Here is a 13,304-nt window from a genome sequence, read left to right as displayed (position 1 = left end):
CCTCCCCTCCCTCGCCCGGGCCAGCCGCGGCTGCAGTAGCGCCAGCCAAAGGCAGGGGACTTAAGGTGGCCGCGGCGCGTTCTCCTCCCACCGGCTATTTATAGAAGTCCTCGAAATAGCGCGCACGAGAGGCGAAGTGGCGAGCGGGGGAGTCCCCTCGGGGCGTGCAGTCCCCGCCGCCGCCTCGAGGGGGGGAGTCGCTGGGGAGGGGGGGGGGGCTCCTGCTCCCGGACTGGGGTGGGACTTCTGCACCAAAAGCGAGAGCGCCGCGCGGGGCGAAGCCCTTCCAGGCTCCCACTCTCCTTCCAGGGGAGGGGAGAGGAGAGTGGGACTCGCTCGTTTCGGAGCAAGCAGGTTGCCCAGAAGCGAGGGACGGTGGCTCAGTGGGAGAGCATCTGCTTGGGAAGCAGAAGGTCCCAGGTTCAATCCCCGGCATCTCCAACTCAAAAGGGTCCGGGCAAGTAGGCGTGAATAACCTCAGCTGGAGACCCTGGAGAGCCATGAATGGGGCTGTGGCTCAGTGGCAGAGCATCTGCTTGGGAAGCAGAAGGTCCCAGGTTCAATCCCCGACAACTCCAAAAAAGTGTCCAGGCAAATAGGTGTGAAAAACCTCAGCTGGAGACCCTGGAGAGCCATGAATGGGGCTGTGGCTCAGTGGTAGAGCATCTGCTTGGGAAGCAGAAGGTCCCGGGTTCAATCCCCGGCATCTCCAACTCAAAAGGGTCCAGGCAAGTAGGCGTGAATAACCTCAGCTTGAGACCCTGGAGAGCCATGAATGGGGCTGTGGCTCAGTGGGTAGAGCATCTGCTTGGGAAGCAGAAGGTCCCAGGTTCAATCCCCGCCATCTCCAAAAAAAGGGTCCAGGCAAATAGGTGTGAAAAACCTCCGCTTGAGACCCTGGAGAGCCATGAATGGGGCCGTGGCTCAGTGGTAGAGCATCTGCTTGGGAAGCAGAAGGTCCCGGGTTCAATCCCCCGCATCTCCAAAAAAGGGTCCTGGCAAGTAGGTGTGAAAAACCTCAGCTTGAGACCCTGGAGAGCCATGAATGGGGCTGTGGCTCAGTGGTAGAGCATCTGCTTGGGAAGCAGAAGGTCCCAGGTTCAATCCCTGGCATCTCCAAAAAAGGGTCCTGGCAAATAGGCATGGAAAACCTCAGCTTGAGACCCTGGAGAGCCGCTGCCAGTCTGAGTAGACGATAACTGACTTTGATGGACCGAGGGTCTGATTCAGTAGAAGGCAGCTTCATATGTTCAAGCGAGGTGGATGAAGGTGCCCTGTTTGCCCATGTGCCCCCACCCCCCTACCCCCAGCGCGCTTTCCCTTCTGGAGGCCATCCTTGCAAAGCAGGGAGGGAGGGAGGGGCGGGGGGGGGGGCTTTGGAAGAAGGGAGTGGGGGACTTACTGGGATGCTGAAGGGCGGCAGGTGGCGAACATCCTGATCCTATGCAGAGGAACTCCAGTCTAAAAGCTGCCAATGGTGTTTTGCATAAGACTAGGCTCCTTCCGAGGGGGAGGGGGGCTCTGGGTGGCAGGCAGGTTCCCCGGCCGAGGAAGTGGAAGTCCGCTCCCCGAGCCCCCTCCGCGCGCTCTGCCCCTCCCCTCCCCTCCCCCGACGCCCACTCGGAGCGTTTCCTCCGGTGGCTTCTGTGCAGGCAGGCCAGGAGCAGAAGTGCCCCAGATCGACACATCCCAACCTTATACCCTGGCCCTACACAGTGCAACCTCCTCTTGAAGGCGCGCTTCTCTCTCGTCCTTACCCCACGTCTTAGCGGCTGGGACAGCTGTTTGCAAACCACACTTTAGTCCACGGAAGAATGAGTGCCAGGTCAGGCGATGTCAGGCCCCGCTCTTGCTTAACGAGGGGCGACTGTCCCTCCAAGACCCGCGGGGCTGCACCTTTCCCCCCCTTCCCCTCCCCCTCGCCCAGGCCCTTCCGGCTGGCTGCCCCAGCGGCGCCTTCTTGGAACCCTGTTCAACGCGCGGGGAGGAGCGGAAGTCAATCGGAGCGGGCATTGGGCAACCTGTTGCGCGCCTTGCCCGGGCGCGTCCGCGGGTCCCTCACCTGTGCAATGGACCTGCTTCTCAGGAACAAGAGAGGGGGGGGGAGGAGTGGATCCGGAGCTTGCCAGGCGGGAGTGGGGGCGAGGAGCCTCAGACCAGACGAAAGGCCGAGAGGGAAGGAGGGAGGGAGCCCCCAACCCCCAACCCCGTACCTGGATGGCAAGCGCACCTTTTCCTCGCGGGCCTTGCAAGAGCCGCCCGAGAGAGAGAGAGAGAGAGAGAGAGAGAGAGGCTTGGCCAGGCTGGGGCGATTCTGTGCGTGCCAGGAGGGGGCGGGGAAAGGGAAGGCTTTGTTTCCCCTCTGGGCCGGGGCTGGGGGGCGTCCCGGACTGAGGGGGGGGCGGGGAAGAGGAGGGCGCGCCAAGGGGCAGGCAGGCGGGCGGGCGGGCGAGCGCGCTCCCGAGTCCTTTGCCCACCTTAAAAGCGCCCCGCCGGGTGATGTCACGTCGGAAATTTACCAAAGCGAGCCGTAGCCAACGGTGCCGAGCGAGCCAGCCCCTTGCCTGGCTGATTGGGCGGGCGGCACTGACGTGCACTGACGCTTGGAGACTCGAGGTGCATGTTGGCTGTGCAATACGGAGCCCACATAAACAAAGGCACATTGGAGGGAAGGGCCAGTCTGTCCGGCTTGCGCCTGGCGCTCCGCTCGCGCTGCACTCGCTGGCAAGAGGGAGGCCGGCTGACGTGCTCGGGGCTGCCGCCGCCGCTGCTCTGGGCGCCGCAGAGGAAAGCCGCCCGGCCCGGGCTCCCTCCGCCGGCTCGCCGCTTCCCCGCCCCCTTGCAGCCGCCGGCGAGCCGCTCTTGGGAACCGGAGCTACCGACGGGTGAATGAATGAAACGGACGCCGCTCCCAAGTAAGTCGAGGGCGCCGCGTTGGGGGGGGGGGGGCTGCGGGTTTCCTCCCCGGTGCTCTGCGGGAAGGAGCGGGGGGCGAGAAGGGGGTCTGGCTTGCAGGGGGGGTTGCTCCACCACGCACCTCCCCGAAAGAGCCTTCGGATCCGGAGGGGGCTCTTGCTCTCCCGCGCCTCCTTCCTACACTGCGGGAGGAGTTTGGTTTCTTTGGGGGGGGCGGTCGCCAACTTCGAGCTGTTCCCTGCCTCTCGACTTGGGCCAGCCTCCGAAGCACGCTGCGAGCCGAGCGGGTCTCATGGAACTTTTGGAATTGGACTTCGGAGGAGGCATGCCCAGGCCATCCATACGGCCGGGAGGGCAGGGGAGGCGGCGGTACTGGCAGGGGGAGGGAAGGCATGGGGTGTCGCTGGGGGTCTCTGCCGGCTCCCTGTCGCTGGGAGGGGCATGCTACTGGCGGTCGCGGTCCCTTGACTGCTGCCCAAGGCAGGGGGGGGGGCGGAGTGTGTGCTGCGGGAGCCAGGCGGGGGTGGGGGGAGGAAATTTCCGCCCTTGCAAATGTCCAGATGCCTAGCCCGGGAGGCTGGGGGTGGAACAGACCGGTCCTGAAGCCAGTCTGTCTGCTGCTGGAAGGGAGTTGTTATTGGAATGTGAATGGAGAAGCAGCTCGACTCTCTGAAGCGGACGCGAAAAGGAAAGGAAAGGAAAGAAAGAGCGACGGTGGTGGAGGAAGGGGGTGGAGGGGAGGGCTGGCTGAAAGTTTGGGAAACTTCCCGGGCTCGCTTTCTGGAGCGGCTCTCTGCAGGGAGGGGACCTCTCGGCAAGCCCTTGGGCGAGCTTCGTGCGACTCGGTGGGGAAGGCGACCCGGAAGAGTAGGAGGGAGGGAGGGAGGGATCGAGGGCGGGACGTTCCCCCTGCTGCGTGTCCTGAGCCAGGCTGGCTCCTTCGCCCCGCACGTCCCCTGGGAAGCCGGTGCCGGGGCGCCCCTCTCCTGCGCGGAGCCTGGGGCCTTGAGGCGCCGCCTCCCGCCTCGCTGGGGCTGCTGGACTGCTGCCCCTTAGGCAAGGAGGCTCGCAGGGCCGGCCCGCTGGCCACTTCATGCACTTCCTAGAGGGAGGGGAAAGGGGGTGGGGATCGCCCTGGGCCGGTCCCCTCAAAAACCAGCGCCCGAACCCAGCCGGCAGCCGGCTGCGAAGCGCTCTCTGCGCGCGTCTCTGTGGCTTCCAAGTCAAACGGGATTGCAAAGAGCCGCCCAGCGAGCGCACGTGCGGCAGCGATCCTAAGCAAGTCGACTCAGAAGTCGGTCTCGTTTGAGTCACCGGGGGGGGGGGGGGCTTCCTCCCAGGAAACTGTTCTCCCGACTGCAGCCTGGGTCGGTGGGGTTAGTGGGGACGTCCAAGAGGCGGGAAGAAAAGTGGGAAGGAAGAGCCCTTTCGGTTCTGCAAGGCGCACGAAACAGGGGGCGCGGGGAGATTCTTTTCAAGAGAGAAGCCTCCAGAAGTTCCTTCCTGCCCGGCTGGGGCATCCTTCTGGGGGGGGGGGGGGGGAGAGAAGTCTTCCTCGGGCCACCTGCTCCGGCCGGATCCGGCCCGCTGCAGGCAGGCTGGGCTGGGGGGCTCGACCTCCTCCTCGCCAGGCGGCTGAAAGTCACCCCGTTTCCTCCCCCCCCCCCCGCCCTTGTCTCTTCTTGTCTGTGTTTCAGAGACCGGTCGGGGCAGCCTGGAGTCCGCCCTGCTCTGCTAAAGTCTCGGCCACCTGTCCGTCTGCCGAATCCCGACGCTGTCCGCCTTTCATCCCCCCGAAAACGCCTCTCACGCGGCTGAAGGTGGGTGAGCGGAGCTGGGGGCGCCTTCCCTGCTGCCCCGACGGCAGGTGACCGAGAGAGAGAGGCAATGACCTGCCTGGGTCATTGGCGCAGAGAGAGAGAGAGAGAGAAGCCGGCAGAGAGGCTTTTGGGGGGCTCCTGCAAAAAGTCGGGGAGGGGGAAGAGGCGGGGGTGGGGAGGCCGCGAGGGGGAAGATGCTCTGCAGCTCCAGCGCGCCCGCCCTCAGACTCGCCTGCTGCCCCGTCGGGACGGTCTGCCCTCTGCGGGGCTCTGCTCTCTGCTGGGAGGACCGCCCGCCGCCCACCCGTTTCCCGGCCCCCTCCTCGCTCCCTCGAGCTGCCACCCCCTCCCTCGCCACCTTGACGCCCGGCTCCAGCTCTGCCTCCCTTTCAGAGCCTCTTGGGGGCTCCGTCCAGCCGGCTCTCTCCTGCCAAGCTTGACTTCCCTGCCCCCCCCCCATCCCCTGCTTTCCGGCTAGCCCGGCGCCCCACCGCTTGCCACCCACCCGCGTCCCCTCTCCCCCCCCCACCCCCGCTTGGCTGGGTTGCTGCCCCAGTGGGTTCCCCGAGGTGGGGTGGGGGAGGGCGTCGGGGCTTGGCTTGTCGCGCCGGAGCTGAGCAAAATGTTGTTGTTGTGCCGTGTTTCGTTTGCAGCGATGCCATGCGTCCAGGCTCAGTACGGGTCCTCGCCGCAAGGAGCCAGCCCGGCCTCGCAGAGTTACGCCTACCACCACTCGGCGGCTGCCGGGGAGTACAGCTCGGACTTCTTAACGCCCGAGTTTGTCAAGTTTAGCATGGACCTGACCAACACTGAAATCACTGCCACCACTTCTCTCCCCAGCTTCAGTACCTTTATGGACAGCTACGGCGCCGCCGCTGCCGCCGCCGCCGGCTACGACGTCAAGCCGCCCTGCCTCTACCAAATGCCCTCGCAGCCGCCGCCCCCGCCGCCGCCGCCGCCTCCCCCGCCGCCGCCGCCCGCGCCCTCCATCAAGGTCGAGGAGCTGCCCCTGCACGGCCACGGCCACGGCTACCAGCCGCCGCCCCCGGGCGCAGCCGGGCCTCCGGGCCCCGACGAGCTGGCCGTCTACTACAAGCCGTGCGCCTCGCCGCCCACCCCGGCCACCGGCTTTGCGCCGGGCCAGAGCGTCTGGGACGAGGCCGGCCCGCTGCACGGCTTCCACCACCACCACCACCATCACCACCACCATCACGCCCAGGCGGCCTACGGCGGCGCGGCCGGGCCCGCGGGCGGCGGCGGGGGAGGCGGAGGAGGCGGCGGCGGCGGCCACAAGGGCGGCCCGCCCGCCGTGCCGCGCCTCTCGCTCTTCTCCTTCAAGCAGTCGCCGCCGGGCACGCCGGTGGGCAGCTGCCAGATGCGCTTCGACGGGCCCCTGCACGGCCTGCCGCTCAACGGCGAGCCCGCGGCCCACCACCACCACCCGCACCACCACCACCCGCACGACGGCCAGCCCTTCGCCGTCCCCAACCCCATCCGCAAGCAGGCCGCAGCCGCCGCCGCCGCAGCAGCCGCCGCCGTCGGCTTCCCGGGCCTGCAGATCGGGCACGCCTCGCAGCTCCTGGACGCCCAGGTGCCCTCGCCGCCCTCCCGGGGCTCCCCCTCCAACGAGGGCCTCTGCGCCGTCTGCGGGGACAACGCCGCCTGCCAGCACTACGGCGTGCGCACCTGCGAGGGCTGCAAAGGCTTCTTCAAGGTGAGCCCCCCCCGTCATCCCGCCCCCCCATTCCCACCAGCACCCCTTCACCCCGCCATCCCTCTGTAGCTGCTTCCCTCGCCTCTGAGACACTGCCCCCCCCCTCCAATCGCGCAAGAGTAATAATTGCCCACTTACTCGAGGGCCAGAACTGCTGTTTACTCAGTCGGATTAGAACCCCTGGCTTGAACAGGGGGCCTGGTTGAACATCCCACCCCCCCCCCCACCCCAGCTCTTACGCCGTGGCAGAGGTCAGGAGTCCAGCTGGAAAGAAGTAGGGCGGGAGTCTTGCTTCAAAACCACTCTTTGAAACGAAACGGGGATTCGTCCAGAACAGTTCTGCTGGGCTTTGTGCGCCCGGCAGAAAACTCTTTCCGCTTCTTTTGCATTGGGGGGCGGGGGCTACAGCCGCTCGAAGGGGCTCAGTTCCACTGAGCAGACTGAATTAAGATTCTGGGCAGAGGGGTTTAGGGTGGCTCTAAAATAACGCTGTCCTAAACAGAATCACCACGTTTTGATGCCTGGGTGGATTAAGAAGGGCCTAACTGGGCTTTTAGGTTGCCGCTCGCCCGGCTTGTGTGAACAGGCCCCACAGAAGTGGGAGCGCTCCCTTAGTGGCTACCGCCCCCCCCCCCCCCCGCGAAAGATCCCTTCCTCTTCCGATTTGCTGGAGCAGTTTCGAAGAGGGAGACGGAGAAGGTTGAGAAGTTCCCTGGGCGTCGTTAGTCGGTGGCAGGAACAACATCGCACCCTCGCCTTCTTGCGCCCAGAAGCAATTCTCGTCGCCTCTTAATCCGCTGTCGCTAACGCGGATTAGTGCTCTCCTCGCCCCACACTCCGACGTTGCATGGGCAGAGGGGATGGGTCATGGATGAGCTGTCCAGCCGAATCTCTTTCGCATGATCTCTTCTCTCCCCCCCGCCCCACAACATGGGAAGACCATCCCATCCCCCGTCTCCCACTTTGGAAACAATATTGGTTGGCTGGGGGTGGGGGGTGGGGAGGGTGGCGACTGTCCCTTCCAAAGCGCCGCAGACATCGGGCTGCTGGATCCAAGTGTGGGTGTGAAACAACAGACCAAAGCAGTAGACAAGTGGTACCTTTCAGCCCAAGGAAGTTTTCTTCCGAATGTCAGCTTTCGGAGGCTCTTAAGCAGACTTCGTCAGACAAAAATTGGGAATGGCAAGCGGTCCTAAATATAGAGAAAGTGGGCAGTGAGTCGGTTATGTCGATTCTGCTGGATTCTGGTTTCAGCGCTCCTTAAGCGGTCCTGGAGACCTGTGCCTAGAGTTCCCCCCCCTTCCCCTCGAAATAAAAGGCCCTCCCCCACTGCACTATCCGGCCCGACCAAGGATCGACCCACGGAATCCGAGGGAAGGACCCTAGGACCCCCTAGCCACCCCTCCGACGCCGCACTCGGCGTTGTGCCTCGACCAAGGCCCGGGCCCGGATTCTGCTGCCCTTGGAGAGGGGTGAGAAGGCGGAACCGGTTGGTGCCATGGCTGACTGGTGCCCCTCACAGGCTGCGGAGGGGGCCCAACACAGCAGGCCCTTTTGACCCCCCCCCCCCGTCCTCCCCAACGAGAGATCTGCGTGTTTTTCCCGGCCGCGGCGGGGGCGATTTGCGTGCGCTTCCCTCCTTTCGCCTTCGGCTTGAAATTGGTTAGGACAGAGAACCGTGTCTAAGCTAACCAAGTGGAACAGAATTCCCTCTGGTCAAATTAAGCGATCTCTTTATTCCCTCCCCCCTCCCCCCCCCCCCCCCTCCTGATTGAATAAGCTGATCATTCGAAAGAGGGAAGGTCTCCGAGGAATATAAAGAATATGAGTGCCCACGGATTGGTATTTACTGAGTGTCTCCTCGCTCCTCTGCTCGGCATATAAAGCACCGGCCGGGAGGCTGCGGGGCGAAACTGGAAAGCCGCGGGCCCTTTCTTGCTCAACGCCTTGGAAAGGGACGGCGGCGGGGTGGGGGGGGGGGCGGGGAGAGTCATGCAGAGAAAGCCAGACATGCCGGGCGATTCAGCCAGTTTGGGGAGGGGGAAGAAAGAGAGGAGAAGAAGCGTGGACGAAACTCAGTGGGATTTCACCGACGCCGCCTTCTGGGGGTCTCTTTTCTTGCCCTCTCTCCGCAGCGCACCGTCCAGAAAAACGCCAAGTACGTGTGCCTGGCGAATAAAAACTGTCCTGTGGATAAGCGCCGCCGGAACCGGTGTCAATACTGCCGCTTTCAGAAGTGCCTGGCGGTCGGCATGGTCAAAGAAGGTAGGGCCGGAAAGAGGGGAGGACCCGGGATGGAGCAGGACACCCCCCCCCACACACACACACACCCTTGCAGCCTTTGCAAACCCCACGCCGTTCCTGGGAGCCGGTCAGCAGACAGACGGGGGCGGGGGCTGGGCCTTGGTCTTCAGCAAAGAGCCCTGGGAGAGGGGTGAGAAGGCGGCACCGGTTGGTGCCATGGCTGACTGGTGCCCCAAAGACGTTCTGGGACCCTTCCCGAGCTGAAGGAGAGGCGAATCAAGGCCAGGGGGTGGGGGGCGTGCGCGGACCCCTTCTTCTTGAGCCCCGCGGTTGGGAGGCGTTTGGGCTTCCTCGCGTGTCGCAGGAAGAAGGCCGGGCCGGAAGGAGCCCCAGGAAGTTCTGAGGGCCGCCCCCCATGGCTGATCATTGGCCCTCCCAAGCCTGCACTAGCATAGGGACCCTCGCGCCACCCCCTAACCCGGCCAGGAGGCGCGGAGGGGGCTGAGGCCAGGCTCGGTCCAGGGTTCCCAGGGAGGTTGTGCCAATAGCCCCGTCGGCGGGGAGAGGTCGGGCTGGGCGCTTCTTGGGGCTTCTGGCGTCGGGCCGGGCGCGCTGACGGGCCCCTCCTCCTCCTCGGTCTCTCGCAGTGGTCCGCACAGACAGCCTCAAAGGCCGGAGGGGTCGCTTGCCGTCGAAGCCGAAGAGCCCCCAGGAGCCCTCTCCCCCCTCGCCCCCGGTGAGTCTGATCAGTGCGCTGGTGAGAGCTCATGTCGACTCCAACCCGGCTATGACCAGCCTGGACTATTCCAGGGTAAGCTGGAGACAAGGGGCGCCTGACGGGGGGGACGGGACGGAAACCGAAAGAGCGGCTGGGCCCTGGCCAGAGAGGCCCTCTTCTCCCAAACCAACTGGGGAGCGGAGGGGAAGGTCGGCAGGGTCCCCCCAGAGAGACGCTGCCCTTCGCAGGTGGCTGAGGGGGGGGGGGGCGTCTGGGCGAGGCCGGGGCCCAGGAGGCCTGTGCTGCGGGTCGCAGGAAAATATGATCAGGGCTTTTCGAAGCAGCAGACCCCAGTCTGGGATGCATTTGGATTGCTAAAAGACACGCTTCCTGAGGGCTGTGCTTAGAGAAGGCCTCCCCCTGAAAAGGGCAGCTCTTCCAAGCCCTTTGGGGGCAGGCTGGCTTAGCTAGAAGGCCCAGGGGGTTAAACGGGGGGGGGGGGGAGGGCCTTCCTCCCTGGGAAAAAAGGGTGCCCCATTCGGATGGCAGCCCGCCTGCAAGACCCCCGGATTAGCCCCCACCCCAGCCAGGACTTTGAGGGCGACTCTCAGGTTGCACTTGGGGAGGGGGGGGGGAGAGCAAGCACGACGCGGGTCAAGAAGGCCCCCCGCCTGTATCCGCCACACAAGGAGAGACCCCCTGAGAACAAATAACCTTCCGTCACGGTCGAGCCCAGGGGCGGTGAGGGGAGGGCGTCTCTTGCTTGGTTGTGCATGTGCGTGCGTGTGTGCCTCGTGTGTGGGATTGTTGTGCATGGACCCGGCCTGCTCCTCCCGGGGTCTTCCTCCCACCCCGGGTTCGCGATCCTTGCCGGGAAGGAGGGGGGGGGGAGCGAGACAGCGGCTGTGTCTCTCCCCCCCGCCCTTCTATCAGCCGACCCCTCCTCATGGAATTAATCGCCCGGGCACATCTCATTTCCTTACTGGTCAGAGCGGAGGCTTAATTGTTATCACAGCCTGGCTCCCCTCCTCGGGAACGGGCTTGGCAATTTCACGGGCGAGAGGTTTGCGAGAACCTCATTAAATGGCTGGGGGTTTCTCTCTCCTCTCCGCGCCCCTCCGTCCTCCCTTCCCTCCCTCGGCCGCCGCTCCCCAGTTCCAGGCCAGCCCGGACTACCCCATGACCGGCGACGACACGCAGCACATCCAGCAGTTCTACGATCTCTTGACCGGCTCCATGGAGATCATCCGCGGCTGGGCGGAGAAGATCCCCGGCTTCGCCGACCTGCCCAAGGCCGACCAGGACCTGCTCTTCGAGTCGGCTTTCCTGGAGCTCTTCGTCCTGCGACTGGCCTACAGGTAGGTAGGCGGGCGGGCCGGCGGGCAAGGCTGGGCCGGCGGGGTGGGGGGAAACCGAGCGGGCCTGCAGCCCCCAGCGAGCGCCCACTTACGGCTGGTCCGCTTTGCCTCTCCTCTCGGCGGCTGCTGGGCGGCAGGTCCAACCCGGTGGAAGGCAAGCTCATCTTCTGCAACGGCGTGGTCCTGCACCGGCTGCAGTGCGTCCGCGGCTTCGGCGAGTGGATCGACTCCATCGTGGAGTTCTCCTCCAACCTGCAGAACATGAACATCGACATCTCCGCCTTCTCTTGCATCGCCGCCCTGGCGATGGTCACAGGTGAGACCCCCCCCCCCCACCCACCCCGCGCTGCCTTATTCAGGCCCAAGACCCCAGCCAGGAGAGCAGAGCACTAAAGGACAAGTAAGCCCCCCCCCGCCCCCCGCACAAGACTTGGATGCCCCAGGAATGGCTCCGGGGCAACTACCTCGCTCCCAGTCCCAGGAGATGAGAAGCCCCACTTCGCCTGGGTCGCAGCTGGTTCTGGGGTGAAACTGGGGCAGGACAGGAACCGGTTTCCCTGCATTCGGTGGTCAATGGAGATGAGGGTGTGCTTTTACATCCTCCCTCTAGTGCGCCTTCGGTCCACTTCCCGTGTGCTTTGGAACTGGATTCCTGTGCGGGAAACCGCAAAATCCGCTCGCAAGCGACGTGGCTACTGAAAGTGGCTGGAAAGGCCAGCGTTCAGCCTGAGCGCGCAGCTGTAAGACCTCGATTTTGGACGTGACACCGGGGCTGGGTGAAGGCAGGCGGAGGGCCTACACGACCCTCCAGGGGTCAGAGCGTTTCCACACCGACAAAAGAGAACTGTGTCATGCTTTGTAGATAGAAGCTTTTCCTAATCTGAGGCCCTAACCTGTAAATAAATCCAGTTGTGGCTCAGGCGCTCTTTCCCTTGCCCCGCTCACAGTCACAGAGCCTTGGCCTTCACGCCCAGTTTGGGAGGGAGGCACGTGGAAACAAAGAGCTGCATCAGTGGCGGAAGGTACAAAAATGGGGCCAAGGCAAAATCGGGGGGGGGGGGGGAATCTACTTTATTAAGCCATGAAATGTCCCAAAATCCCCTACGTCATTCGCCAGGGGGGATCTCTTCGTCTGGTAGTGGTTCCTTTTTAAAAAAGAAAAACCGACGCTGCAAGACGGAACAGATTCCCCCCCCCGAGGAAGCCTGTTGGAGAAAGGCGTAGGGAATTTTGGGAAATGTAATGGGAGTAATAAAGTAGATTTTTACCTGATCTTGCACTATCGGCCTTGGCCCTATTTTTATCCCCCGGGGCGAAGTTACACTGTCCCCCCGCCCACCCCACCCCGGGCCATTCCGCACCGCCTTTTGGGAAAGCCCCATGAAATCCGCTCACCCCTTCTAAGCTGGTTCTGACGCCAAGGTCAAAAAGGTCCCCCCGGCCCTGTCCCATCCCTGTTGCCCAGGGCTCCAGAACGCACGCCTGTGGGGAGGGGGGGGGTGTGCCTACGCATCTGGGTTGCGCGTTCCCACAACCCTGGCGCAGTGGGACCCCCGACTCTCTCCCAGGCAAAGGGGGGCAGGAGGCAAGCGGCCCCAGGGGCCTTTCCTGCGTCGGGGTCCGGCCCGCCTAACGGTCCCCCCTGCCCGCTCCCCGGGGTGTCTTGCAGAGCGGCACGGCCTGAAGGAGCCCAAGCGGGTGGAGGAGCTGCAGAACAAGATCGTCAATTGCCTCAAGGACCACGTGACGTTCAACAACGGCGGCCTGAACCGGCCCAATTACCTGTCCAAGCTGCTGGGCAAGCTGCCCGAACTGCGCACGCTGTGCACGCAGGGCCTCCAGCGCATTTTCTACCTGAAGCTGGAAGACTTGGTGCCGCCGCCCGCCATCATCGACAAGCTCTTCCTGGACACGTTGCCTTTCTAAACCGAGCCAGCCAGGAGAGGAAGGAAAGGGAAAGACAGCGCGAGAGAAAGACTTTGCTTACTTGGCCGGTGCGCTTTCAGTAAGAATAATAATAAAAAAGTTGATGAACTTTGAAACGTGAACAACAACAAAGCAATCGAGAAAGGGGGTCCTGGCACCCACACTCACACACTCCAAACTCCGCCCGAGGGACCGGAGAGGGGCGGGCAGGAGCCCCTGGGGGGGCTGTCCGGCTTCCAGCCCTGCCAAGTGTGGCCGGCAGACCAGTTGACTGGGCTTGGGGGATTCCGTTCCTTGGACAGCACCCTGATCCCAATGGTACCAAGCTTTTTCTTATCGTCTACATATGATATCCATAACCTTTCTGTCTAGCTCCTAACCCCCTAGCCTCTTGGGCGGACAGACCAAACCAGACCGAAAGAAGAACTTTGGGTTAGAGCTTCTCTGGCGACTGGGCCCCGGGGAGGGGGGGGGGTGGCCTCAGAAAGTATTAAATGGCCCATCAGCCTCCCCCTTTTGTTAAGAAGTTTTCTGGTGTAAAAGGGATGGTGTAATATAGAGAATACAAAGTTAAAATGGGGGCGGGAGGGGAAAAGGTGGCATGAATG

The 13,304-nt window shown here is 63.8% G+C and overlaps 1 protein-coding gene and 1 non-coding gene across 6 annotated transcripts; both read left to right on the top strand.

Moving 5' to 3' along the window:
• Positions 1 to 640: 640 nt before the first annotated feature.
• TRNAP-GGG (transfer RNA proline (anticodon GGG)) lies at positions 641 to 712 on the top strand. Its single transcript has one exon. It is a non-coding gene; the product is annotated as a tRNA-Pro (tRNA).
• A 2,129-nt stretch (positions 713 to 2,841) lies between these two features.
• On the top strand, positions 2,842 to 12,697 carry NR4A2 (nuclear receptor subfamily 4 group A member 2). 5 transcript variants are annotated; one of them, XM_060257319.1, is made up of 8 exons: positions 2,842 to 2,915; positions 4,614 to 4,736; positions 5,390 to 6,450; positions 8,598 to 8,715; positions 9,342 to 9,505; positions 10,568 to 10,770; positions 10,908 to 11,086; positions 12,440 to 12,697. In XM_060257319.1, exons 3-8 carry the CDS (start codon positions 5,392 to 5,394, stop codon positions 12,694 to 12,696), a joined length of 1,980 nt encoding a protein of 659 aa, XP_060113302.1. In that variant the 5' UTR covers positions 2,842 to 2,915; positions 4,614 to 4,736; positions 5,390 to 5,391; the 3' UTR covers position 12,697. The 5 variants fall into 5 exon arrangements, with proteins under 5 accessions (XP_060113302.1, XP_060113303.1, XP_060113300.1 ...); XM_060257320.1 differs by having other exon boundaries at positions 8,586 to 8,715; positions 9,342 to 9,430; XM_060257317.1 differs by having other exon boundaries at positions 8,586 to 8,715.
• Positions 12,698 to 13,304: the final 607 nt, after the last annotated feature.

This window comes from Heteronotia binoei, chromosome 16 (assembly GCF_032191835.1).
Source record: "Heteronotia binoei isolate CCM8104 ecotype False Entrance Well chromosome 16, APGP_CSIRO_Hbin_v1, whole genome shotgun sequence".
Lineage (NCBI taxonomy): Eukaryota > Metazoa > Chordata > Lepidosauria > Squamata > Gekkonidae > Heteronotia > Heteronotia binoei.
Note: the sequence above shows the minus strand (reverse complement) of the source record. Positions and strands in the feature narration are given on the sequence as shown.